This window comes from Mollisia scopiformis (genome assembly GCF_001500285.1).
Source record: "Mollisia scopiformis unplaced genomic scaffold LY89scaffold_12, whole genome shotgun sequence".
Lineage (NCBI taxonomy): Eukaryota > Fungi > Ascomycota > Leotiomycetes > Helotiales > Mollisiaceae > Mollisia > Mollisia scopiformis.
In genome coordinates this window covers 32,582-58,196 of record NW_017263592.1, presented here as the reverse complement: position 1 = coordinate 58,196, position 25,615 = coordinate 32,582, and the positions used below count along the sequence as shown (strand labels likewise).

The 25,615-nt window shown below is 47.3% G+C and overlaps 8 protein-coding genes across 8 annotated transcripts; 2 read left to right on the top strand and 6 right to left on the bottom strand.

Moving 5' to 3' along the window:
* Positions 1–902: 902 nt before the first annotated feature.
* LY89DRAFT_733684 (uncharacterized protein) lies at positions 903–1,955 on the bottom strand (the record flags this gene model as incomplete). Its single annotated transcript, XM_018219833.1, has 2 exons — positions 903–1,003; positions 1,061–1,955. 2 exons carry the CDS (start codon positions 1,953–1,955, stop codon positions 903–905), a joined length of 996 nt encoding a protein of 331 aa, XP_018071033.1.
* A 1,865-nt stretch (positions 1,956–3,820) lies between these two features.
* LY89DRAFT_62824 (uncharacterized protein) lies at positions 3,821–5,250 on the bottom strand. Its single transcript, XM_018211180.1, has 2 exons — positions 5,057–5,250; positions 3,821–4,998 (listed from the first exon to the last, which is right to left on the bottom strand). The coding sequence occupies exon 2, from the start codon at positions 4,773–4,775 to the stop codon at positions 3,906–3,908; it is 870 nt and encodes a 289-aa protein (XP_018071031.1). The 5' UTR covers positions 4,776–4,998; positions 5,057–5,250; the 3' UTR covers positions 3,821–3,905.
* LY89DRAFT_718461 (uncharacterized protein) lies at positions 4,890–5,239 on the bottom strand (the record flags this gene model as incomplete). The annotated part of the gene is made up of 2 exons (XM_018218418.1): positions 5,057–5,239; positions 4,890–4,998 (listed from the first exon to the last, which is right to left on the bottom strand). Coding segments are annotated over exons 1-2 (276 nt in total), but the record flags the coding sequence as incomplete, so codon positions are not given.
* Positions 5,251–6,000: 750 nt separating the features above from the next.
* LY89DRAFT_669143 (uncharacterized protein) lies at positions 6,001–6,987 on the bottom strand (the record flags this gene model as incomplete). The annotated part of the gene is made up of 4 exons (XM_018213070.1): positions 6,001–6,345; positions 6,395–6,519; positions 6,569–6,694; positions 6,810–6,987. The coding sequence occupies 4 exons, from the start codon at positions 6,985–6,987 to the stop codon at positions 6,001–6,003; spliced, it is 774 nt and encodes a 257-aa protein (XP_018071030.1).
* A 1,433-nt stretch (positions 6,988–8,420) lies between these two features.
* Positions 8,421–8,903, top strand: LY89DRAFT_669142 (uncharacterized protein; the record flags this gene model as incomplete). The annotated part of the gene is made up of 1 exon (XM_018213069.1): positions 8,421–8,903. One exon carries the CDS (start codon positions 8,421–8,423, stop codon positions 8,901–8,903), a length of 483 nt encoding a protein of 160 aa, XP_018071029.1.
* A 1,355-nt stretch (positions 8,904–10,258) lies between these two features.
* LY89DRAFT_684775 (mitochondrial carrier) lies at positions 10,259–11,586 on the bottom strand. The gene is made up of 2 exons (XM_018214949.1): positions 11,112–11,586; positions 10,259–11,058 (listed from the first exon to the last, which is right to left on the bottom strand). The coding sequence occupies exons 1-2, from the start codon at positions 11,473–11,475 to the stop codon at positions 10,388–10,390; spliced, it is 1,035 nt and encodes a 344-aa protein (XP_018071028.1). The 5' UTR covers positions 11,476–11,586; the 3' UTR covers positions 10,259–10,387.
* A 1,039-nt stretch (positions 11,587–12,625) lies between these two features.
* On the top strand, positions 12,626–17,899 carry LY89DRAFT_547698 (uncharacterized protein; the record flags this gene model as incomplete). Its single annotated transcript, XM_018208263.1, has 4 exons — positions 12,626–14,093; positions 15,066–15,533; positions 16,731–17,123; positions 17,274–17,899. Coding segments are annotated over 4 exons (2,955 nt in total), but the record flags the coding sequence as incomplete, so codon positions are not given.
* Positions 17,900–22,718: 4,819 nt separating this feature from the next.
* LY89DRAFT_684771 (uncharacterized protein) lies at positions 22,719–25,496 on the bottom strand. Its single transcript, XM_018214948.1, has 7 exons — positions 25,142–25,496; positions 24,633–25,078; positions 24,037–24,583; positions 23,812–23,981; positions 23,490–23,747; positions 23,255–23,438; positions 22,719–23,197 (listed from the first exon to the last, which is right to left on the bottom strand). Exons 1-7 carry the CDS (start codon positions 25,275–25,277, stop codon positions 22,998–23,000), a joined length of 1,941 nt encoding a protein of 646 aa, XP_018071026.1. The 5' UTR covers positions 25,278–25,496; the 3' UTR covers positions 22,719–22,997.
* Between the last annotated feature and the right edge of the window lie 119 nt (positions 25,497–25,615).

Sequence of the window (25,615 nt, the reverse complement as noted above, 5' to 3'; positions counted from 1 at the left end):
TGCGCCTAGAGCTCCAGTTTTTGGAAATGGTTCGAATGCAATAACGTATGTCGCGTATAGACATGAGATGGTGTCTAGAGAGCTTTCTTTTGCGCTCTCTCCGACTAGATTCCTGCTTAAGAATGCGGCGTACTGTTCTTCGAGGGATATGGGTCTCTGAGACAATCTCGCGTTGCGACTTTCCCTGGCGCTGTAGGGATCGAATGACTGCACGTGCAGGGGTAGGCCATTCATTATTCTCTTTCTCGATAGGATCACTTAGGATAAGAGGTGTCTCCATCTTGAATTATGGACTGATTCCTAAGAGAATTGTTGTGTAGTAAGGGTTTTAAAATGGGGTGTAGAATTTTTACGCGTTACCGCGTCTCGCTTAAGTGGGCCATTCCCGGTGGCCTCAGCTCTTACCAAAAGTCATTACGTCTCACAGATCATTGTGAATGTGTCAAGCTGTAGAACCAATTACTTGTGTCATCCTGAGCCGGCGATTCACAAGACTGGCTTAGCTGGACTTTATGAATAGTCTTAATGGTTTGAAATCTGGCAGTTGGCTGCGATTTAAAGGCACATTTGTTTAGGACAAATCCATTGACTACCAAATCATGTAATAATTTATGACAAGGGTGCAGTATTTCTGTGACAAGTGGTTGCCATGAGAATATACATCTCCATCCTGGCCCTCGCAAATGTTTACCCCAACTCCAGTGTGAAAGGTTTCTCTGATGAACCTAGTGACAACCCGGATTCTTTTGGCGGCTCATCCTCCCATCGAAAACAATCTCCAATCCCTTATATTATCAAAACACCTCATATTATCAAAACATAGTACTCTGTCCAGACGTCTGAAAGAGCAGGAGCTCCAAGCTCACTAGTCCAACATCTCTGTTGACATCCTATGTTTTCTCCTACTTCTCTTGGCCCTTGATCGTCACGTATCTGAATCGAGGCGGTACCCACAATCCATTCGCGTATTTCTGCAAGGCATTGTCTGTCTCCCTTGGCACGCCTATGATTCCATAAGTTAGTCTCCAACAACAACAACTGGGACAAATTGATGACATACTCGCAGTGATGCGGTCTACTGACAAATTCCTGTCAAGAATAGCTTGCATATACTCTGAGATCAAGAACACAATGGTTCTCCACGAACATTCACCAACGGCTTTTCCTCTCCGAGCTATAAGAAAGGCTTGAAGGTTGCGGCACCTCAGTTCTTCTGGACAACCCCGAGGGCTTCCAAAAGCTACATTTTCAACTGACTCATCGATATCTCCCAAAACAATTGATACTACTTTCACTCCAGTGATCGCGAGCACGTTGAACATGCCTTGAATCACACGGTCATCATTCGCATGGAGAAGCAACTCATGGCAGAATTTCCAATCAAGAGCAAGATGTTTGAACTTTGGTGTCTTTCTCCACATTTTGCGCGCCTTGCCTTGAAAGACTCGATTGAAGTCTCTGTTGAGGAGTAGCATTGTGTCAATGTCGGGCTGCATGTAGAGTCTAGGTAATCTTGTCTCTGGATCGGTGAAACAAGTGTAAACCTCCAAAGCGACCTTTCGAGGCTCCTTGCTAACTGAGAGCATAGGTGGTAGTGCGCTGGGAGCGTAGACCGTATCGGAGGATTCTGGGCCTGATCTTGGGGCGATCTTTGCAGTAACGACGCGGGGTGCTTTTGCTGCTACGCGCCAAATGGCGTCTCGCATCTCGGGCGGTAGTTTGTTGAAGCATTGAAAGGTTTTTCCATACTCCTCGGTTGTATCATCGCGTGGGACTTCAGATTGTGTTGTAATGGTCGATGCGGGTGTTGCTGGATTAGGAGTTTGAAATTGCAGTGTCAATCTCTCCTGGCGCAAATTTACAACTTCATGGCGAAGCGCATCGATTGAAGTGACTAAGGATTGTAGTATGTCAACCGGGATCTGAACCATGGAGCCAGAGGATGATTGAGTCATTGTGGAAGGGAGATTGAAGATTGAGGTACGGATTGTTGTTATGGGAGTGTTAATATCGAGTAGCAAGAGTTCGGATTATTGCGGGTTGAATATACCTATGTCCCAAGAGTCCGAAATCTTGCGCTAAGAGGCACGAGTAATTAAGGAGAAGGCTGAACGTTGCTGGTTTGCAATTAAGCTAGGCACGGGATTACGCTTATATGAAGTGTCTAGAGAACTGCTAAAACCAAGGAGTCACACGGATTGGGAAGATTAGAACAAATACTCTTACTAGTCGGGTCTTGCACATTCAATGATGCACATTCGTCACGTTCAAGGAGAAGTGAAAGATGTTATAAGTACTCATTTGTATTGGAAGCATAGCCGTAGCTCCTGAACTTGCGTATAGTCCGTCAAGGAGAGGTAATCAAAATTGTTCATGAAGCGGCCGCTAGTCTCTTTGCATACCAATTGCTGAAAAGTTGGGTCAGTCTTCTAACCTCTCGAGGCAGCTTTAAAAACAGAGGAAATCCAACGTCATTGTTCTCAGCTAAAGCTCTGAAGTCTGTCTCTGCCAACGCAAGGTCAGTTTTTCAATCGTGGTTGCGTTCTTTGAGATCCAGAATATCCTTTTCGACCAGTGTGGCTACTTTCTTGAGGTCTTCAAACGATATGAGCAGGTTGCTAAGAAGCTCAGCCGAAACTTCAATGGTTGCGTCACTGCCAGCCTTGTGTTGTGAGGAGACTTGGAGATCGGAACGGACGAGTTTTTCGACGTCATCTTGGTCGGTGAGAACTGGAGTCAATCAAATGTTTGCAATGCTCTTTGATGCATTCTCTTTGTTGTCGGTAAGATGAGGGGGATGGTCGAGTCGCTGAACTTCAGATTCTGCAGGTTCAGACTTACTGGGAAGTTTCGCCGACTTGTATGTTGCAGTGGCTGATGAAATTGGCTTGGAGGTATTCGCACCCATGATTGCCAATGTGTTTCGGCAGCAAAGGTGTTGGATTTCCTCAAAGGTGGTGTTGTTGTTTAGATTGCTGAGAAGAACATTTTTATTTCACGGATTTCAGTAGGGGCGGTCAAGAAGTGTTTGTATAGTGAGCTGAATTCGAGGCTATACAATTCTGCCTTCCACTGGCGAAAGCGGCTAGCGTCAAACAATAGCTTGTTTTGGCCGAGGCTCCCATGAAAACTCTCTTAGACAACATATAATATCCAACAGAAACAGTTCTATTAACAAGAGTTGGCTTATTGATGACAAGAGTATTTTCTTGAGTAGTTATATTTATTCTCAAATCAGGTTGTTTGCGCCGTGTCTTGTTTCTGATAGCTCATAGTCATTTGATTGTCGGATCAGTGGACTGTTTTCAAGCAAAGTCTCAAAAGCATCGCTTTCGACTTCAGCAAAGACGCCTTGACCAAGCTTCGCTTCTGACAAAAAATCGCACAAGATAGCTAATCAATGTAGAACAACGTCGATGTCCATGTTTGGAAAGCTGTGCAGGTCCACATCAGCGTTTGACAAGATGATAGTCGCTCCGGGTACGAGTATGATGCTAAGTGTACAGGGCATATTACCTGGAAGGTATCTGTTTCCTTACTACACTAAGTTGGATTATTGCTGACAAGAACAGGTGATGCTACTATGGAAGGAGGTGCTTGAGACTGGACTCCAATACGAAAGCGTTCGGATGTGGCAGACTGGCAAACCCTTGCGATTTGATCCGTGGAGGAGAAATTTGTGGATAGTCGTAAGATTCCCATTGCCGATTCCTTCGAGAATGTCCTGAGTTCCATGGTACATCTTTAGTCGTGCTTTCTGTGGTGGTTTCTCCAGAACGTAGTGTCTCACGACTTGGTCAGGGAAGGTCCTCAAACTTCGTTGCAATTCGACAGGTCGGTGACCGAGCTCACTGGACCGCTGCAAGCTTTGTGGGTGGAGAAGGTTTCTGTTCCACAATGCAAGCTTAAAATGACTTCAATGGCAAGGACTCGTTCCAAGGTACCCAAGTCTGATCCTGATAATTCCTCATACACTTGACAAGCTCTGGCGGGTTCTCATTCCATTCAATCTGCTGCCCTTCTCTCTCCTTATCCGTCCAATCCGACGTGAAGCCTATCAACGCCTTTATCTTCCGCATATCATCGTCACTGTATATGATGCTGACTGATGGAACAACAGCAATCTTTCCATAGCCATGATACCACATATCTTTGCAGAACAATTTCGGCTCTCCTTGATAACACTCCACTTCTCCGGAGCGCCGAAACTTTATCTTCTTCAGCACTTCACCCGCGAACACAACAGCACCATTCCAGCAGGAAAATACTTGAATGGGCTGCCGATTATTGAGCCGACTCTGAGCCATAGGGTCGTTCCAAAAGAGGTTCCAAGCTGAATCCCAATTCCCATCCTCGGGAATGTCGAAGAAGGAATCTCCAGTCATGCCTCGCGCGATCCACACATCGTAGAACGTGGGATCATTTCCGACATACGTCCAGTCCATAGCGCAAGTCATGTCGGCTTTCTGCTGAACACGCTGATGGATCAGCTCAAGAATGTCTTCTGAGCAAATAGCGACGTCGTTCAGGAAGACAACCGTAGTTTTGTCTAGGTTAGAGGATCCCATGAGTGGCTCGAGAGCTAGGTTGCGAAATTTTGCTAGGATTTCAATACGACCGCCCACTTTCGAGTCGAGGCCGCTGGAAACAAATGAGTACGAAGCTCCTAACTGTTCGATTGTCGAACGAAGCAGCTTCAGTATTTCGAAAGTTCCGTCGGTCGAGTGTCCCTCAACAATAGACAAGGTGCATTTTTCTGGACCCAGGAAGTTCATCACTTCCACGATCGAGCCGAGTAAGGGGGGTATAATGCTTGCACTTTGGTGCAGATCAAGCGCAAAGAAGTACTTGATATCGGGGTATCCGAAACGCCGGGAAGATAATCGTACCTCCCAGCTTTGAGTTTGGGACACTCTGCTTGCGAGAAAGACTCGTCATTCGGATTCATGATGGCGTTGATGTACGACGGAGCGAGTGCAAGCAAAGTGGCGTTCCCATCTTACAGCAACAAATAAGCGTTCAAACATTTGCAGGACAGCAGTCGCGAAGTACAAACCTTTACTAGAAGACGATAGATCAAAACTTGCGAGAATATCTGAGCCAAAGGAGGTTTGCGCAGCCAAGTGCCTGAAGCCAAAGAACACTGAACACGACACAAACATCACAAGAGCGACTTGAGTAAATCGGCCGACGGAAATTCGAGGACGAGGAAAAGCTAAGAGCATGCTGCGAAGAGAGTGTACATTGATATCATCCCCCAACGGCCGCGCCATAGCTGGCTTCTATACAAAGGATGGAAATAGAGGAATAGAAAGAAGACAAGTCGACAAACAGCCGCGATTCGGAATTAAGATGGCGTCCAACGTTTAAGCGGCCGCTGACCTGCATTACGTACATCGCATGGGTATGGTTTGCCTAGCCCCAATCTGTACATATTTATATTGAGCGCCAATAAGTGGACGATAATAAGCGCCCGTCGCTTGATTGAAAGGGGCATTCTACAACGGCATGGGAGGGCCCGAAGCCATGTAGCTGCGACCAGCATGAGAAGAACTTCTGGGCGTCAACTCTATGGGATTCCCTGTATAGCAACAATGCAATTTTACAAGGTGAATCAATTCTTACTCAAACGTTGTGGCAAGAGTTGCTCTCTCCACGGAGTGACTGTTGGTAATTACTGTATTGGTTCGGTTTGTGAATGCAATCACTGCGCAATTTCTACTCTGATATCCCAACAGTTCGGAACCGAGAACCAACATGTTGGGTTTCACCTGAGCTTTATTGCAGATTCAAAATTCTCATTGCAAGATCTTCATTGGTAGACTTGTGGTGAACAGGCTGTGCATGATTCGCCGCAGCAATACCATGATACATCGGGAAATCATAGGGTAACGGAACAGCATGCGTAAACTATGAACCGGTAGTGGATAGCATTGCCAAAACGCTACTCACGCAGCCTACAGTGTTGCGACAGGAAAAGACACTAGACTCCTTTCATTTTCACTCCCCAGAATAGCCACCCACCCACGTAGCTGGGTCGAGCGGGTCATTCATCTCTCGATACGTATCATCAAAAAGTTCCTCTCCTCCATAAATTGCTGCCCACTCCCGAATCTTCTCAAAGTTTCTGCAGGTGTGAGGTGTCGCAAACTGATTTCTCATCGCATTAACCTCGTAGTCCCAATGCCAGGTATACACCGTTACATCTGAAGCACAGACAAGGGCCTGACGGATAGTCTCAACGCAGTGATCTATATGATGGTGTCCAAAGAGAAGATCTTCACCGTCTTCCCCAGGAACGTAAGGCTTGTAGTAATCAGGCCTCAGGGTCTGGCGAATCATATTCTGTCATCAAGTTAGCTTTTATGTCTTCTGAACTCTCTTGAGAACTTACAAGACAATGTAGTTGGTGAAAGACATCAAGTTCAATCACATAGCGGCGTTCTTTGTCGTGGGGAAAGATCATCGTCTTTGCGTAAAGCTTCTCAGCTTCTTCTTTTGGAATGAGCTGGTAAACACCTATTATTATTTAGCATGACCTTTTAAGTATCCTCACGGCGAGATTTACTTGGGTACAAGCTGGACCAGTTCGCATCAAGTTCGTGCGATGGCTCCCCCATATATTCGGACAAGTTATCATCAACCCCAGTATGAAAGTAGGTTAACTGATACTCAAGAAGATGCTGCACGGGACCTGGGTAATGTTATTAAATGATATTTTGGGGACTTGGGGTATTAGCTGTAAGTAAGTTGTGAAGGTATAATGTCACTGTTTTCGCCTTTCCGGTATCGTATCAAGTCCCATAAACCAAGCATGAGAAACAAAAGCCAGGGAAGGATGATGAGGGAAACAATCAAAGATCTCTGATGTTTCCCCCCTTTTCTGTGATCCGAATCTGTGGCAGGCGTCCAGGGCCGGTCGTCTAGTCCAGCTTTTTCCTCCAACATCAGAGGCTCTTGTAGACTTTGGTATTCGTGGGACGACATGTTGCTAAAGATGAGGGATGAGAATGGATGAGACGTTCAACGAGACAAAGAATGATATTGTATTGAAAGTGCTTTTGCTGATTTTGAAAGTAAGTGAGCGAATTTCAAGACGGACACTCTGCTTTGTTCTGGCTGACTAGCGGAAACACAAATTCAGCCTTCGATTGCATATCATGCATGCACTTTAGAAGAAAATGCTCTACAATAAAATTCTCCAGGGAGTTGATCGCGAAATCTCGTGTAGGCGGTCGAGTTCGGCAGGTCAAATGCTCTCTCAAGGTTACACTGAGAGAAGACACCGAGATTGCAATTGGATCGCTTATGAATTTCGAATGGACTTGAGGCAAAGTATCAATGAAATGCGAAACATACCTAGTACTTTTCACTACATTGCGTGATGAACGCGAATGCGAATGCGAATTGTCTCTGCATATTCACCTATATATGACTCCACATGACTGCAAGAAGTACCAACATGCATATGATTCCACATAGTTGCAATACCCGCAGCAATGGAGCAATGACTGAATTGATCTTAGCATGCATTACGAAATGGCACTTTGTGATCATGCAATGATATAATAGTAGAATATATTGGTTGTATATTTATTGTAGATGACCTTAAAAGCGACGTATGCTTTTGAAAGAGTTCACTCTGCTTGAATTTGATGTTGACATTGAGTAATGTAAAGAGACTTGGTGAAAAGCCGGGCTCTCAATATCTACTCAAGAGTTTTTGATATGTTGTAATTGAACAAGTTAAGCAAATCAAAGATGAAAGTAACACAGTATAATACGCTAGAGGCTGGTCCTTAGTAGTTTGGGCTTCTTCATCTTATTCGCCTTTCTGTATAAAAGTCATAAAAACCTGAACTGGAATTACTAGCCAGATTGTTTAGATTTCACAAGTTCCCACCATGCACCAACCTTGCCAATATTAGCATGCAGCAAGGTGGCATATAGAGAAATAGCTGGAGGATTTATGCAGCTCAGATTTAAGTTGCAACCTAGGTCGAGTACTCAAGAGGCACATTAATGAGCAATTTGAAGAATTTGGGTACTCCGATAACTTCTCGTGCATTACAAAGCAAGTTGACCATCTCCATAAGCCATTTGAGCATATTCATAAGCTTCTCGTGCATATCAATTGAGAACGGCGCGGAATATGATGCAGTTTCTCCTCATGCAAGAGCAGCTTTAGGAGAGCGATTGGCTGGGGAGTACAGAAGCGACTAGCTCATTTGACTATCCAACAGTAAGTGAAAATTGGTAGAACATGCTCTTGATCACCGAAGAGCTCTTATTCTTGACCATCGTGGTTAAAGATATAAAACTGTAGCAGTTTCTCTTCAAACATCTCATTCGATCTATACTTCAACTGCCTATTACATACTTTTGCAGATCAAACATCAACAAGCCGAGCTTTCGACACGATGAAGCTCAATACTCTCGCCTTTACTTTCGCTTTACTTGCTGCAAATATCTTGGGAGCTCCTCTCGATGTTAAGCGCGAGCCAGAGGTTGCAGATGACACCTTTTCCGGAGCCACCTGGTTCAAGCGTGAAGTTGCAGATGAATCTTTGGCTGTCGCTTGGTTGAAGCGTGATGTTTCAGATGATACCTTTGCCGGTGGCTCTTGGTTCAAGCGTGAGGTTGCAGATGACGACTTTGCCGGCGAAGTTTGGTTGAAGCGTGATATTGCGGATGAAGACGTTGCTGGGGGTGTCTGGTTGAAGCGTGGAGTTGCAGATGAAGACGTTGCTGGTGGTGTTTGGTTGAAGCGTGAGGTTGCAGATGAATCTTTGGCTGCCGCTTGGTTGAAGCGTGAAGTTGCAGATGAAGACGTTGCTGGTGGTGTTTGGTTGAAGCGTGAAGTGTTTCTCCCTGGAGCTGCTGCCATGGTCAAAAGCAAATGATCAGTTTCGAGGTAAATACTCCCTTTCCAATCTGTACTTTGAGAACCGCTTCTAACATCGTATCAAGATGCTGCGAAGACTCCAACTTTCAGGTATGTTGCACTAGTTACTGAGGAATGACGCTAATATATAATTTGGTAGGAGGATATGAGATCTAAGGCTAGTTGTTGTCAGCTTACTGCATTTCAGCTGGCATGGTAAGACTCCACTTATGGGAAGGGGGCTATGATGGGAATTTGTGATGGGACCTTTTTAATGATTGCGATTCTTACGGCCATAATTATCCTATCATGTACACTCTTTTAAGGACAAAGAAACGATGACTCCTGACGGTTATCTTCCGACTTAAGTCCTGGCCTTTGTTTTCCGCCAGCATTTGTTAATTCAATTACCTCAAATAGTCTAATCGTCTCTTCAATACATTTCAGATTACAGCGTGACTGTGTCTCAAGACTGTACAAGGGTAAAAATCGTTTGATCGTTCCAAGGAGAACCAAGAACGCCTAAGCGAAGCCTCCCTCCTCGAGTCGCCAACTCTCGGCTAAAAAGGGGATTCAACTGTACTCGGCTCCTTGATATGTGTGACACGAGAGCGAGGTGTTACAGTATCTTGATAGGCTCAAAGAAGTCTTGGGGATTTATTTCGCCGCATATCGACGCTTTATTCAAGATGAATTGAGAGGAGTGAGTTTTTGGTGGTGTTGATTGCGCAATTAGCGCATTCCGCGCACTCTGCGGATTCAGCACGTTCAGCGCAACCAGCGCAACCAGGCACTCAGCGCGCTCAGCGTGCTTGGTGCTGTAAACTCAATTGACCTAGAGTTGGTCCACTCAACCAATGGTTATCTCAATCTCAAGTATTTGCAATTTCATATCATACATATCAAAGGAACCAAAACGAAATATCAACAATTTATTCAATAGATACACCTACTCGTCAGCCGGTACGAAAATGCCGTCCTATCCCGATTCAAGTCATCTAGGGAAAGCATCATTTCTCTCCGAAGGTTGCCGTGATGGCTTCGATGTTGCTCCTAGGCACTCGTTGCAAAGTGGTATTGGCCTTGGTGCTCTGATCCATCCTTTCTATTTGGAGACCAGCAACTCATTAGTTCGAGAGGACTTGAGGCTCGTCGATCATGAGGCTCGGCGGATGAGCGGCAGCCCCACTGGATGCCATAAGCAGGGAGAAATCTTTGTTTAGCATGTGATACTGGCAGAATGTGATTCGGGGAGTGTTTGCCCGATTTTGTAGTCTTGTAATTACTGTAAGTTCGGAATATGCAGGACAATGATGTCCAAGTTTTAGGTACGTTAGGTTACCTGGTGACAGCATAAACGAAGAGGAGAAAGAGAGAATGATCGCTCAAAGATTCTTCATAATGTCTGTCTATGCCATACTCCTCCAAAGTCCTGTCTTTCAATCGCAATGCTCTGGATCATGAGAATAAAAGTACATAGGAACCCTCTCTCCTGTCACTCTCTTACCCGAATGTCTTATTCATGAACTTATGAGCCAGCTCAACACCCAAGAACGTCGCTGCATTCGCAGGCACAGCTCTCGCCAGCGCTGGTCCGAAACCAGGGAAGAAGGCCTTGAATCCACCGTTCTTGTAAAGCCCACTGATGACCCCGCCAACAGTCGGCTTCCCCTCCATGGTCTGCAGTCTCGATTTGACGGTATCGATTGGAAACACTGGGATCCACATCGCAACACCTGCTGCTCCACCTGCTGTGCAAACAGCGACCAAACTTAGATCTCCGCTCGGTTTCCCAGTCAGTGGGTCAACCGGTGTTAATTTCCGCTTAATGATCTCGTAGGTTGCAAAGTATGCCGCTGAACCAGGACCATCTCGTGCCAAAGTAGCAGCAGAGCCTCTGAAAACTGATCGCACGCCTCCTTCCTTGTATAATTGCCGCACAACATCCACTCCTCCGCTGTATTTTGGCTTCTCACCTGGTGCGAGTTGTTTCTGGCCTTGGATCTGTAGCAGGACTTTGACGCGCTCGAAAGGTGCGGTGATGGCTGTCATAGGAATTGCCGAGAAGAAACCAGCTGCAGAGACTTGCGCGACTGTGAATTGATCGTTCTCGACCGTAGAGAAGCGTCTTACGAGGCCTTTTCCGACATCGTATCCCCAGAAGGATACCGCAACTAGAAAATAGTGTTTAGTTTGCGGCGAAAGGGATAGGATGTGGGGGACATACACATAGGAGTAACACCGACCAGAGGCGCACTCACGCCTGCGTAAAGACCTCTCCTCAAGCCATCTCTGGCAACACTCTTCCTCACGACATCAAGCGCACTAGAGTATGCCCCTCGTTCAGCGGTCTGCAGACGGACTTTGACCAGATCAAAAGGATGTCCGACGATAACAGCACATACACCACCGAAACCACCAGCTGCGAGACTCCGTAGGCCTGCGAAGGCCTTGACTTCTGCTTCTTTGAGCTCCTCCTTCAATTGCTGTTTCGTTTCGGGGACGTGGGGTAGCTTGTCAGCGATAGCTTCGGGGAGCTTGTCGATGGTTTGGTTGATCTGCGTGCCAGTCGAGGAAGAGGAGGGAGACATGACGAGTCGAGGAGAGGGCACCGCAGATAAGAGGAATGGGAAGAGTCGTGAGAGAAGATTTTATTGTTGCATGTGGATAAAATGGCTCTGGCTATGGCAGGCGGTGGTCGGTTTGCTTGCTCGCTCGGACGAAGAGTTGCCGAGGCCTGGCCAAACGGGCTCGGATTTCTTCTCATTGGTCGGGGCTAGAATCTGGGGAACCGGAACAAACTTCACTTTATTTTTATTCCATTTCATCCGTTTGCTGTACCAACCTTCTTGTTCATATTTGATTGTTATTATGAGTTTGAAAACAGTTTTAAAGTTGTGATTATTTGCTGCGGTATAGTTCGTGCCGTACCCATATTATCCAGGCTAAGTTTATCATGACCAAATAACAGTCTCATGGATCGCATTGATACAGACAAGGGTCAACCTTAATAGAAATGCTCCCGTTCGTTCGCCTTATTGTTCAAGAGCCGTATATCTAAGCATGGACCGTGAGCCTTGTCTTGAAGCTGGGATGTTTCTTGAATTATGCTTAAGAAAGATCTCTTGCTTGTTGTTGGCAATGTGCTTTCAGCTTCTGTTCCCTTCACATGTTGGCTTTGGTGTTGTCATTTATACCGGGTCACCTGACTCGAATGTCGGTCGGCCCAAGGATTCTTTTTTTTTTTTTTGCCCCTTTTCCTTTTCCCCATCTGCTCCTGTACATGAACCAGCATGCACTCCCCACGGCAGTGTGACTGCAAACCATGACTGCAGTATGACATGTAAAAGCAACCATCACATCATTTCTTTTGCAATATCGAATGGGATGGTGTCTCTCGCTGCTCCCCCACTTCGACAACGCCCTCTGGCACTGTTCACCACGCCCAAATACTCCCATTCATTGCCCAACTCCGGATTATCTATTTCGCCGGCCGCTATTGCAGGGTCATCACTGGCGCGTGTAGAAACACGTCGCTCCAAAATGCGTTGTCGGTGATCAATCACGCATAAACGTTTACAACTAAGCATCCTATAACACTCCCAAATATACCCAATTGGCGGGTCGCAAGGTACCGGTAGGTATGGTTTCGTCTATGGTAAAAACTCTCTCTTCCCATCATTATCTCTCTCTTCGCGTTTCTTTCATCCCAATGTCAATGTCAAATCGCATGCCGAAACAATGGCACCCAATTCTCGACCGCCATTAACAAGTCGGATAAGAGCTTCTTTCGACGGCAAACGCACCAAATCCGAAGTCACCAGCCCGACACATACGAACGGATTCATCACACAGGACCCTGAAAGTCTGCGGAGTGCGATAGATGAAGCTATTAACAGCGAAACTTTTCAGAAAGCTATTGCGGCAAACCTTGCGAAACTAATAAAACCCTCCATCAAATCGGCCCTCGATACGATACAACCGGTGGTGGAAGCGGTGTACTCACACGAATTATTACTACGGAAAACGAATCAGAGTGTGGAAGACATTCTATTGCGACTGGACGAGAAAGGAGTCACAGCTTCACGACGGGAATCGTTAGTCGAGCCCCTAGGCCCTGAACCGAATGATGGAGTACCTACAGCTCCCGCAGACGAAGGAGACGACGGAGGAGGAAAAACACTAACCCAGGAAACACCAAGAGCTGTGACTACTTCGAGTTCAGACCTTGCACAGCACAAAAAACTGTTGGAGGACAATCATGCGAAGACCACATCATCGTTGGCCGAGCTATCTAGCAATGTCGAGGTTAGCAACGGCAAGATAGCAGAAGCTTTGCAGGGCATCAGTGATGTGGATACGAAACTTCGATGGGCGAGTGATAGCATCGATTCGCTGAAGTCGTCATCGGAACAATCTCATACCACGATGTCGGTGTTGCAAGCACAACTTGACCAATTGAAGGAGGATATTGGTCAGCTTATGACCGCAGTCGGTTCTGACTTGGGAAAGAACGTCCAAGCTCTTAGTCAACACGGTGGGGCCCAAGACACTTCTCTCTTCGATGCACATACTACGAAGCTAGATGCTATATCGACAGACATTGCTGCCCTGAAGGCTCATTCCGACACTGTCGAAAAGATTGATGCTGTTTCTACGGAGCTTGCCTCACTCAAGACCAGCGTTGAAGCTGGTATTGCTTCGAATAGCGAGGGCTTTAGTGGTCTGGGCTCACAAATCAGTACCGTTCTTACCACTCTTGAAGGACATACCGGCACACTGAGCGAAATCAAAGAGAAAGCGCCGCATCCAGAGATTCTCAGTGCACTTCAGCAGTCAAACGATTCTCACGCAGCCCATGCTATTGCGTTAGGTGAAATCAAAGAGCGCTCTGGTGCAGCACCAACTCCAATAGCCACCGATAACGGAAGTTCGGACTCAACTGCAGCCCTACAGGAATTAAAAGCTGACCTCGCCTCTCTGAGAGAAAACATCGAGGCAGGACTTACTTCGAACAACGAGAATGTTACTAGTGTTGGAGCCAAGGTCGACAATGTCCTGTCTACAATTGAAGGCCATAAAGCTTCGGACCCGAGCGCTGACATTCTTGCTGCTGTTCAACAATCTAACGACTCACACGCCTCGCATACCGCGGCGTTGGATGAGCTGAAATCCAGAGAAATAGCACCAGCTGCTGCCCTTGATACGAGTGATCTTACTACTCAATTGAACGCTATCTCAGAGGCCGTCAACGCACATAGTTCCTCTTTGGATGAAATCAAAGCAGCTGGTGGATCACATGCGGCTTCCCTGGATGAGCTCAAGAGTCGAGAGCTGGCAACACCAAGTGCTCCACTTGATACCAGCGATCTGACCACTCAACTCGATACTCTCTCGGAGACCATCAATGCCCATACCTCGACTTTGGATGAGATTAAGGCAGCTAGTGGAGCACACACTACTGCTTTGGAGTCTCACGGAACTACGCTGGAAGGACTCAGATCTACGAACACTGTACCAGAGTCAGTTGCCGAAACAGAAGTCAGCAATCTTGCTCCACTCGAGGCACATATGAGCTCCATTGTCTCTATCCTTGAAGAGCATAGCGAGGCTTTGAATGATATCAAGACGGCCACTGGCGCTCATACTTCTGCCTTAGAAAGCCACGGAACAGCGCTGGAGGACATCAAATCTTTGAACAAGGAACTTCCATCGGTGCCAGTTGCTGACAATTCTGCACTCGAAGCTCAAGTCGCTGGCTTGGCTACCACGTTGGAGTCACATACTTCCGCTCTTGACGAGATCAAATCCAGCGGAAGTGCGCATGCAGCTGCACTGGAAGGCCATGGCTCTGCTCTGGAAAGTTTGAGATCCGTAAGCTCTGAGCCTGCATCTACCCCGTCAACAGTGGATCTTAGTGGATTAGAAGGCCATATTAGTGCTATCATTGCGACGCTCGAGACTCATCCTGCTGCACTGGAAGAACTAAAGATTGCCAATGGTGCTCACACGACGGCATTAGAGCAGTCGAGATCTACAAGCGATAGTGTGCCTGCAGCCGATGGCGGGAATGCTGCTGCCCTGGAGAGCCAGATCAATTCTATCGTCGCGACACTTCAAGGCCATAGCACAGCTTTGGAGGAAATCAGTGCCGCCAATCAATCTCATACCAGTATGTTAGGTGAAATTGACGCACGTGGCCAGACGCATGCCTCCACATTAGACGAAATCAAGTTGGCATCAACCACGCACGCTTCCGCATTGGATGAGCTCAAATCGCCTGGAATTCCATCTATGGGAGCTGTCGACAACACGAGCTTCGCTGCTCTGGAGATCCAAATCGGATCCATCATCAATACTCTAAACGTCCAGACCGCCGCTATCAAAGAGCTGCGACCTACATCATCCGAAAGCACCGAGATTGCCTCACCACCAGAGGGAAGCGAAGGACTTGGTGGAATCATGACAACAGTCGTCGAAACACTCGAAATGCATACGATGCTACTCAACGAAATGAAGGAAGACGTCAGCGCCGAAATCCTTACCACTCTCCACGATCTCAGTCAGATGCAAGTTAACCAGACCAATCTGCTTACAGAGATTCGAGAAGCGGATCTAAGCGATGAGGTTTTGACATTGCTACATGCTAGTGGCGAGAATCACACCAGCCATGCTGCAGCTTTGGAGAAGATTGAGGCAGCAGTACAAGCCTCGAATGAGAGTCATGTTGCCCATGCTAGTGCGTTGGAGGAGATCAAGGCGAAGTCTGTCGATGTCGTACTAGGCAATGCAGCTACTGTTGATATTTCTGGTATGGAGGCCAAGATTGATAGCATGGTTTCTGCATTGGAAGAACACAAGACGACACTTGAGGAGATTAAGGGCACGACGACCACAGCAAATGAATTGCATGCCAGCCACACGACTTCTTTGGATGAGCTCAAATCAAGAACTGTAGAGCCTAACGCAGCTCCAGCCACTGTCGACATAAGTGAGGTAGAAACCAAGATCGACCATATAATCACGGCTTTGAAAGAGCATGAGGCTGTTTTGGCAGAGGTCAAAGACGTGACATCCACCTCGCACGAGTTGCATACTGCTCATGGTGGTATTCTTGACGAGATAAAGTCCAAGTCTGTCGAGTCGCAACAAACATCAGCTGTCGATTTGTCTGGCTTAGAATCACAGCTGGGTGCTATCACTGCTGCCCTTGAGGAACACAAAACTGCTCTTGCCGAAGTCAAGGACTTACATACAGCACACGGTGTCTCATTGGATGAAATCAAGACAAGGTCTGTTGATTTACCTCCTGCTCTAGCTACAGATTTGTCAGGCCTGGAAGTTCAACTCGCCGCTATCACTGCATCTCTTGAGGAACACAAAGCATCGCTTTCGGAGATGAAAGAGTTGCATGCCACAAACGGCGCCTCTTTAGCTGAGATTAAGACACGGTCTGTCGAATCGCTGCCTGCACCAACCACGGACCTCTCAGGCCTAGAAACACAACTTACTGCCATCACTGCTGCGCTCGAGGAGCACAAAGCTACGCTGGCTGAGGTCAAATCAACTGGCCTTGCTTCCCATGAATTGCACGTAGCACATTCTGCTTCTCTTGATGATATCAAGGCAAGATCAGTTAAGCCTACAGCCACTGCCCCGCCAATCGATATTTCCAGTTTGGAAGCTCAAATGGGAGGTATCAACTCCTCAATTGATGAAATCAAAGCCAAGTCTCTCGAACCCGCCGCGAGCGCCATACCAGTTGATCTTTCGGGCCTGGAAGCTCAACTCGCAGGTCTTGCTAGCATGTTGGAGGAGCATAAATCCACTTTGTCTGAAGTCAAAGCTACAAGTCTTGCATCTCAAGACATGCACGCAGCTCACGCAACGAGCCTAGATGAGATCAAATCGAGATCAATCGAGCCTTCAGCCGCTTCCCCAGTTGATCTTTCTGGTCTCGAAACACAACTCAATGCCATTTCGGCTTCTCTGGAGGAACATAAGACCATGCTGTCAAATATTACAGATGCCTCTCTTCTGTCCAATATCTCGCACACGGCACACACATCCATCCTAAGCGATATCAAGGACGCCTCAACTGCCAGTAATGAGTCTCATTCTGCCCATGCAGCTGCTTTGTCAGATATTAAGGATGCGACGTCCTCGTGGAATGAAGCTCATTCTGCCAATGCTTTCACGCTGGCGGAGATTAAGGATGCCACTTTAGCAAGTAACGAGAGTCACATGTCACATACTGTGGCTTTGAGTGAGCTAAAGGATGGAATTGCTCAAGGCAACGAAGCTCACGCCTCCCATACTGCGGCCTTTGCTGACTTGAAATCTGTTCAACCGAGTGAGAGTTCAGCGCCAACTACAGTGGAACTTCTAGATCTCTCACCTATCGAAGGACATCTCACCTCTATCATCAGCACTTTGGAGGGCCAAAGTTCATCGCTAGCTGAGATCAAAGAAGCCTCGTCTCACGAAGACATCCTGGCCAATATCTCCGACTTGAAATCCATCATCTCAGAGTCGCACGCGGAGCACGGGATTTTGGTAAAAGATCTCCACACCGAAACCAAAGACTCGCATTCGCATCTCGCAGAAGCAATTGGAGCCCTCGCACTCGGCGGCGCAGCAGGGGCCGGGACCTCGGTCTCAATGGACGATTCCAGCAAAGAAGTCCTCTCAGAAGTCCAAGCCATGCGCGTCGTTCTCGACGGCACAAAAGAAAAAGTCGAAAGCGTCGCAGCACAGATAGACATCAACCACACAACCGTCACAACCTCAATAACCACTCTCTCTGATGAGCTGAAAGCCGAAATCGATGCAACGGGAACCCATGTCACCGATCACGTGCTGTCTATCGATCTCAACCCTCTCACGCAAAGCGTCAAGACCGTTGAATCAAAACTCGAAGGCCTGGAATCTAGCGTCAAGCAAACTGGCTCTTTTGTCGTTGGTCTTTATGAGGGCGTGCATTTAAATGATACTGGCGTTGGACAATTGCAGGAACAGCTCGTAACGTGGGTTGTTAAGGGGAGAGGAGCTGGTGCTGAAACACCGGTTGAATCTTTACCTGTTCCATCAGACGGAGAGAAGGGATTGCAAGTCCCGATCGAAATGGACGAAGCGACTTGGTTTAAGAAGAGGGAAAGTAAGAGGGCCGTCAGCCCGAGTCCTTTGAGAGAGGTGGAGACTGTTAGTCCGCCGGTGGAATTGGAGCAAGAACAAGAGCAGGAAGAGGAGGAGATGCCTAATATTCATGCCGTTTTAGAGAAGGATGTCATGCCAGCGGCCTTGGCTGCCGGTGCTGTTGGGGGTGCGGTTGCGATTGAGGAAGCTATTCACGAGGGGTCGAAACCCGATCCGGGAGAAAGCTATGATAATGTCCCGACGATCGAAGAGCCGCAAGTGGAGGACAGCCCGGCTGTTGGATCAGATACTCTACCTTTGGACGAAAGCAAGGAGGTTGAGAAATCTGCGCCATTAGAGCCCGAAGCTGTTGTTAGCGAAACTATTTCTCCAGAGCCATTGGAAGAAACCACGTCTGCTGAACCTGAGATATCGGAGAAGGAAATCGAGCAACCTCAAGAAAGCATTGAGCCGGAGTCCGCGGAAGAAACCCATGCCTCTGAACCATCGACGGAGGTTGAGATCCCGAAGGAGATAGAAAGTATTGCCCCAGAAAGCGTTGAGGAAAGCGCTTCAATCGAGGAAATCCCAGCCTCTAAACCATCAGAAGAGCCAGTTTCAGCAGCTACAGAGCCCGAGGAGAAGGAAATTGAAGAGCCTCGAGATATTGGGGAAACCGCCATTCCCACAGGCTTGGGAGAATCCGCTCCTTCCGATCTCGAAACGCCAACAGAGGAAGCCAAGGCAGCTGAGGAGGAGCCTCCTATCGTTGAACCTGAGGGATCCGGTGTCCCAGACATTCCAGCTGCGACGGAAGAGTCTCGTGAGATAGAGGGGCATATCCCGGCCGATACTGAAGAGTCGACAGCTCCTGATACTCACGAAGACCAAGAAACCGCTTTAGTAGAGCCGCAAATAGCAGAAGACGAAGCTGGAGCGCCTCATGAAGTACCAAATGTCTCTGATCACGTGGGAAAAGATATCCCTGAAACAGAGGCGCCAATCGAGAGCAATGAAGCTGAAGAGCATCCGCCCGTTCAACAAGAGGAGGAAGAGGTATCCGGTGTTCCGGATACCGAGAAAGACGCTCCTGTTGAGTCCGAAATTGAACAAGCCGAAGGGCCCGTCGATACAAACTCTTCGCCCATTCTTGAGTCGGAAGAAGAAGCCACTCACCTACAAGAACTGGAGTCAACAGAGCCAATTCAGGAGGTGGTTGAGGAAAGCGCTCCTGTCGAGCCAGAATCCATGATTGATCACGCCAGTATCCCCGAGACTCTGGAAGAACCAGCACCCGTGGATCCCGAAGAGCCGGTTGAGCATGCTAAGGAGATCGAGGAGCCAAACCATACCGAGCCCGAACCAACAGTTCTAGAAGAGGATCACGGATCTCCCTCTGATGAAGTCAAGGATGAGAGTCTAGAGCCCGAGGATAATGCACATGTACCCATCATCGAGGAACAATCTATTCACGAGAGTGAGGCAATTGAGGACGGTCATCCAGACCACGAGGAGACACCTCCAGTCGAGGACAAGCATTCAGGTGGCAACGAATTGGTCGAGACTCATCAAGCGATATCTCCAGAAATCGAGGAGCACTCTGATCATAGTCATGGAGAAATTGCTCCAGAAAGTCGAGATCCAGAGGATCACACCACGGGAGATAGCCATGTAATAGAGATTAGCGCTGCTGGGGATGAGCCGAAGACTGAATCCAGTGAGGGCGAAGGTTTAGAGCAGGAGAAACATGTTGTACCACATGATACTACCGAGATCCCAGTAACTGGCGAAGAGGCCGATGAAACTCATACTGAGCCCGAGATTAACGCCACTGAGGAGGAACATGCAGATCCAGACAGCCACCACGTACCAGAGGAGCTTGTTCCCGATCAGCCCTCAGAAGAGACTACTGATTTGGGCGATGAGACTCCTCGGGATCCCGAACCAACTCCAGCTGAACCCCTTGATATCGAGACTCCAAAGGACGACGAGGATTCTCGAGAAGAGGAAATGCCATCGATTTCTCGCCACGAAGTTGAGGATCAGGCAACGACGGAAGAACAGTCAGAAGCTGGCGGGGCTCCAATCGAAGATATCAAAGATGATTCTCACATCTCTGAAGAAGCTCCGCCTAGCTCGCCTTTTATTGAAGAGCCAGAAGCTCAGTCGCCAGCAGTCCATTCACGGTCTAGGAGTCTCGATGAAGAACATCCAGCTCTCGACTTCGAAGAACCTCATCCATCACCTATTTCCGAACATCACCCTTCATCCTTAGTCCACGAGGTAGCAGATGACGATGAAGGAATCCCAATCGCAACCCACGAACCGGGAAGCCCAATCGAATCTCATTCCATCCCTTATTCAGGACTGCATGCCGATGCTACACCTTTGGATGAGGAGGATGAGAACCCATTTGAGAACCCAGAGAATGTAATTTCGCCAAGTGATGTATTCTCACCGGCTGATGTGCTGTCGCCGGAACAGGAAATTGATGAGCCTGATTTTGAGCATGTTGGTCAGGCGGAGGGGCACGAGGTGGAGGACCACAGTGTTGAGGGCTTTCATGAACCAAAGGGCGAGCAGGACGAGGACTCAATTCCTTCGCCTGGAACCGTTATTCACACGACTCTCAGCCACCATGATGATGAAGAAGAAGAGGAGGAGGAGGAGGAAGAATCGCCTGGTGCCAGTCTACATGAGGAGGAGACGACTCACGGTGCTGTTACCCACGAAGATGTCCATTCAGGACATGACGCAAGTCATCCCACGCATGTTCACGAGCCAGAATCGACCCCTGGTACACACGACATCACTCACCCTGTCGAAGATGAAGATGAATCACCCATCTCACATCACGACTCAAAGTCTACCCACGAGGATGAAGTAGACGAACCCCACTCCTCCCCTGCATTCTCAGGAGGTTTCGCTTAAATGCCGCCTTCGACTCGCTGTACTCTGTCTTCTTCTTCGTAAAAGTAAAGTAATGCTTGGATAGCAGGACACTTCATTCACTTCTACATATTTCTTTTCTTGTTTTCTTGGTCTGGATCACCTTTTCGCTTGTATTTTCTCCCAAAACTTAGCTTTTGTGATTTATTTATGTAGTTTGTGACGGACAGTATTGGGGGTGGGGTAGGGGGATATGGGAGTAGGGAGTTGTATTGATTGTGTAGGATGTTGGTCTTTGAGTTGTGGTATATATGAATATATGATATTTTCCACTTCTGACTGTTGGGCTTTGATTCTCATCCCAGCAGTGGGTCACTCAAGCAGTGGCGAGTGACTGACTTGGGTAAAGAGTGGCATTTATGTGAATGACTGCTTTGTACGCGTCTATATAAGACGTCCCCTTGTGCTCAACCCTTCTCGTTACTTGGATTTCTCAATACACCATCTCCTCCACAAATTAACCCACTCACGGAAGACATGCCATTCCTTCCAAACGCGACGTGCGAGACCTTCCAACCATTCCTCCAGGCGTTACTAAACTCACCACCAAGGGACCGCCACCTCGACATCGCGAACGGCAAGATCGCTGTTCCATGGTGGTGCTTTGAGCAATTGTGGATGAGAGACGGAAGGATCGACGCTACGTTCGCGCTTTGGACTCTCGCGAAGCTGGGCATCAAGGAACTTGTTCTCGTTGTGGGGACGCCTCATATGTTCGCCTTGATCGGCTCCGAGATTCGGGAGAGTTTTGAGCTCGCGAGACCAGGGAACGATCGACCCCCCATATGTCACGCGGTCTGGGAAAAAGAAATGGCTACTATCAGGATCCTGAACAGGAGGATCCTAGCCTGGATGACCTTTGGGCGTATGCTCTCGTTTGATGGGCAGCAGAGTAGCTGGGAGGAGACTGAGACGGCGATCGAGAGGACGATTGCTGGGTTGCCGGCTGGGTCGGAGGGTTGCTGGGCTTGGGGGAAGAAGTATATTCTACCCTGGTATTGGTGTATCATAGCTAACTGAGCCTGTTTAGATTACATGTCAGCGGTTCTTCGAGACGATGCTACGGCTCAGGGTTTGGTGGAGATTCTTGATCGGAATATACTGAGTGATGTAGAACTCACGCATTGGGAGAAGATCAGAGTTAGATTTATGGAGCTTAAGAAGGCTTAAACTGGGACTCATCTCTACACTTTCATGTCACTGAATGTCGGATTGTTTGTAAGAGTCTATCGTCACTTGGTTAAAGTCTGGCTAGTTGAAAGTCAAATAGACCATGATGGTCTACGACAATGGCAATAGCGATACGGAGATTGCGGCATAAAGTGATGCGACTGCAGGGCATTTCAAGGCATTCAGGCTTTCAGCCCATTAAAGCACTGTGGAGACATAACCTTAGCTGCGGTAAACACAGTTTTCAGGCCTGAGGCGTGTAACATCGCTAAGCTACAGCGCCTCTGGCCCCGACTGCGCTATATTTGGGGCATAGAACTCGCTTAGGGATGCACCATAGCCTGAAAATGAATCGCAGCTTCAGGGATAGGACTCACAATTTCCAGAACACACACATTAAGCTTGATGTTAGCTTGGGTAATCCGGTAGCACTTCAGAGCGATGTTCCCTATCAAAGGTCACTAAATCAGCCCATCCACTTTTGGGCACTATGTCCCTAAATCGGTAACCATTTCTAGGCCCAAATACAGCTTTTGGCGAGATTAGGGCTAGAGCGCTGGAAATACAAGGTGCAAATTCGCCGATACTACTATTTACAGTGTGCTATGGCTACATTGTTGCCTTGGAGAGCACTATTTTAGGGGACCAAGCCCGTAGTTGCACCACTTTATGCCGCAATTCTCCGTACATTTTCAATTTTTGATATCAAACGACAAACCCCAAAAACGCAGATCATGTGCGTCAATGCTGTTTTGCTCGTTCTCCCACCACAAAGTTCTATGTTCGTACAGTACAGGTAATCATCCATTTTCAAACTGTGAGTATCATGGTGTCAGATTCAAGATTTTTAACCATTTAATTAGTCATCTACTTTCGATAACGAGTCGACCTCTATCATCTTGTTGCGCCTTCTAAAGGGCTTTGAAAGTGTTTCCCTTATCCGGCCTTTGAAAGCGATCAGAAAAGTGATGACATTGATGGCTATGGAGAGTGGTGCCGACACAGACCAGAAAAACCACTGGCCTTTCTCCATCGACCGGATGTCATCTGTGTTCATACCTGTAGAGTATGTCAGCAGCAAAGTTTAAGCATATGAAAAGGGGGGATTCGACATACCAAAGTACGAGGTAAAGAAAGAAAGTGGAAGAAAGATTACGGTGATAATTGTGAAGATCAGAATGGATTTATTCTGAATAGCCATTTTGAGGGCAAGTTGAACTTGGAGTTTTGTTTCCTTGGCCATTTCGATAGCAACCTGTGATTGGAGATATGCGGCTTCTGTGTTGCTGAGTTGAAAAAGCTACAATGCTTGAGTTAGAATCTTCGGTGTCCTCAATCTGGTATGACTTACCAATGCCTGGTGCTCTCTAGCTCGCTCATGAAGTCGTTTTAACGATTCCAGATGGATTTCCCTGGTCTTGATAGCATTCTCGAACATGTCGCGTGTCAATGCGGAGGACTGGCGCCAAATACTTTCTTGGCAATTGTACCAGTGTTTGAGTGTATTTATTTGGGACTGCAGTGGGTCGAGTAGGATAGCGAGCTCGGCCACATAATCGCTTAAGAGCTTGACCAAGTGGTGATCGCCAGTAGAGTGAAGTTGAAATTGCTGAAGGCACTCTTGTCAGAATGTCATAGCTGAGACAAGGTGTCAGCATGTCTAGGGGACTTACTAAGCTCGACAACCTCTTTCGATAGATCGACTCATAGCTTCCCATGCACTTATCCGCATTGTTCACAAGCTGGATTAACAAATGCCCCATGTCTTGAGGGCCATTCATATCACCCCATATTTCTTTAAACGGATCATCCATACTTTCATTTCTGAATGCGCAGATGGTGTCTGGAATTTTGTGTCAGATGATGGTAAGCAGAAACTTTATGACGGGTGTATATACCTGATTCAGGAAAAATAAGAATCCAGAGAGGATCTACGACTATCAGCCGCTTTTCAATGCTGATGCTTGCTTCGAAATCTCCTAGCAACGACGTTTGTCGTGCATCAAGCTTCAAAGTATCGTGGTCACCACAAGCGTACTCAAACAACGCCCTAGCACTTTGAATCCTCTCGGGACAAGTGTCACCGTGAAGAACCGTGGAGCGAAATTTAGATTCCTCGGCTAGATCAAACTTTCTCGAGTACCTTCCTTGCGAGATCGTCGGAAAACCTTTGAGGTCCTGCTTCTGTATCGAAGTGATGAATTTCTCTGTTGCTTTCCTATTGTTGTAGTCGTCGACGAATTGAAACTCTATCACGGGATATAGCGCTGCGAAGTATTGGAATGCCCGAACACTGCGTCCATCATAAGTCTTCTGAGTGAAAGAGTCTGTATATGGATTAGGTAGCGCATTGAAATATCCACTATTTCCCTGAAGGCGATGTAAGAGCTTGTGAGCCATAAGCTTGGCCTGTTCTTCTGGAAGGGGATAAAGCGAGTGGAACATCTGTAGTTAATTATTAACGCTAGTTTTTAGAGGGAGAGGAGTTAAACACCTCATCTTCAATGAAAGAGTATCTGGTCTGGGGGAAAATAATCAGACGGCAAGTACTTGAGACTCCTTGAGAGAACGGACGAGGAGCCATTCGTGACATCAGGTAACGGCTGGTGTTCCGAAATTTGAGGTGGCTGTCATATGGTACATCTGGATTTCCAGTAACATCAATGAAAGGGATGTGATATTTCTGGATTGTCTCCCCGAAATCCTGAATGCGGATGCCATATTGGCGATATTGGCTGTAAAGCCAAGTGTCTGGTGGACGTTTATGTCGACTTCGATATGAGTTCACGATTGAGGCTCGGATAGGACATAGCTGTAGCTCCGAAAGGATCTCAAATGCTACATGCTTATGATTGATATAATGCCTTAATTTTGGAAGAATAGACGACCAATTCAGACCGATGAACGAAAGAGTATTTGCGTGAGGAATTGCTGACCAAACTACACGATAAAGTATCATTAGTAGATGTTGGAACTTCCCGGTTGAGATGTGGAATTACCTACGATGTTGTTCGTCACTTTCCCATCTGTCAAACTGCCACTCAAGCCAACGCTTAATTTCCTGACGCCTCACAATCTCTTGCTGGGGAAGTTGATCTTGGAGATCAACTCGAAAATACTCGCTGGCGGATATTTCCATACCTATCTCTGAAGTTGAGGCTGACCACTATAATGTTTCAAATGTGGGGCCGTCGATGCATGTTCTTATAAGTGACTTCTCGAGCTCTGAATGTATGCCGCTTGCGACTAAGCCGACAGAAGTCACTTGAAACAGTGCATTATTGATAGACGGAAACAACAACTCGTTACGTGCAGTTTGGTTTCCACGGTTTTGAGGGAGACGAACTTTCGAGAAGACGAGGCTCTCATGAGACAAGGCTTTGACAAAGTGAGGCTGCTGCATGCAATGCAAGGTCATCAATGCCTAAGACAGAGCCTTGACTGAGCCCTGTCATGCTGTGTAACCTCACCTGCCGT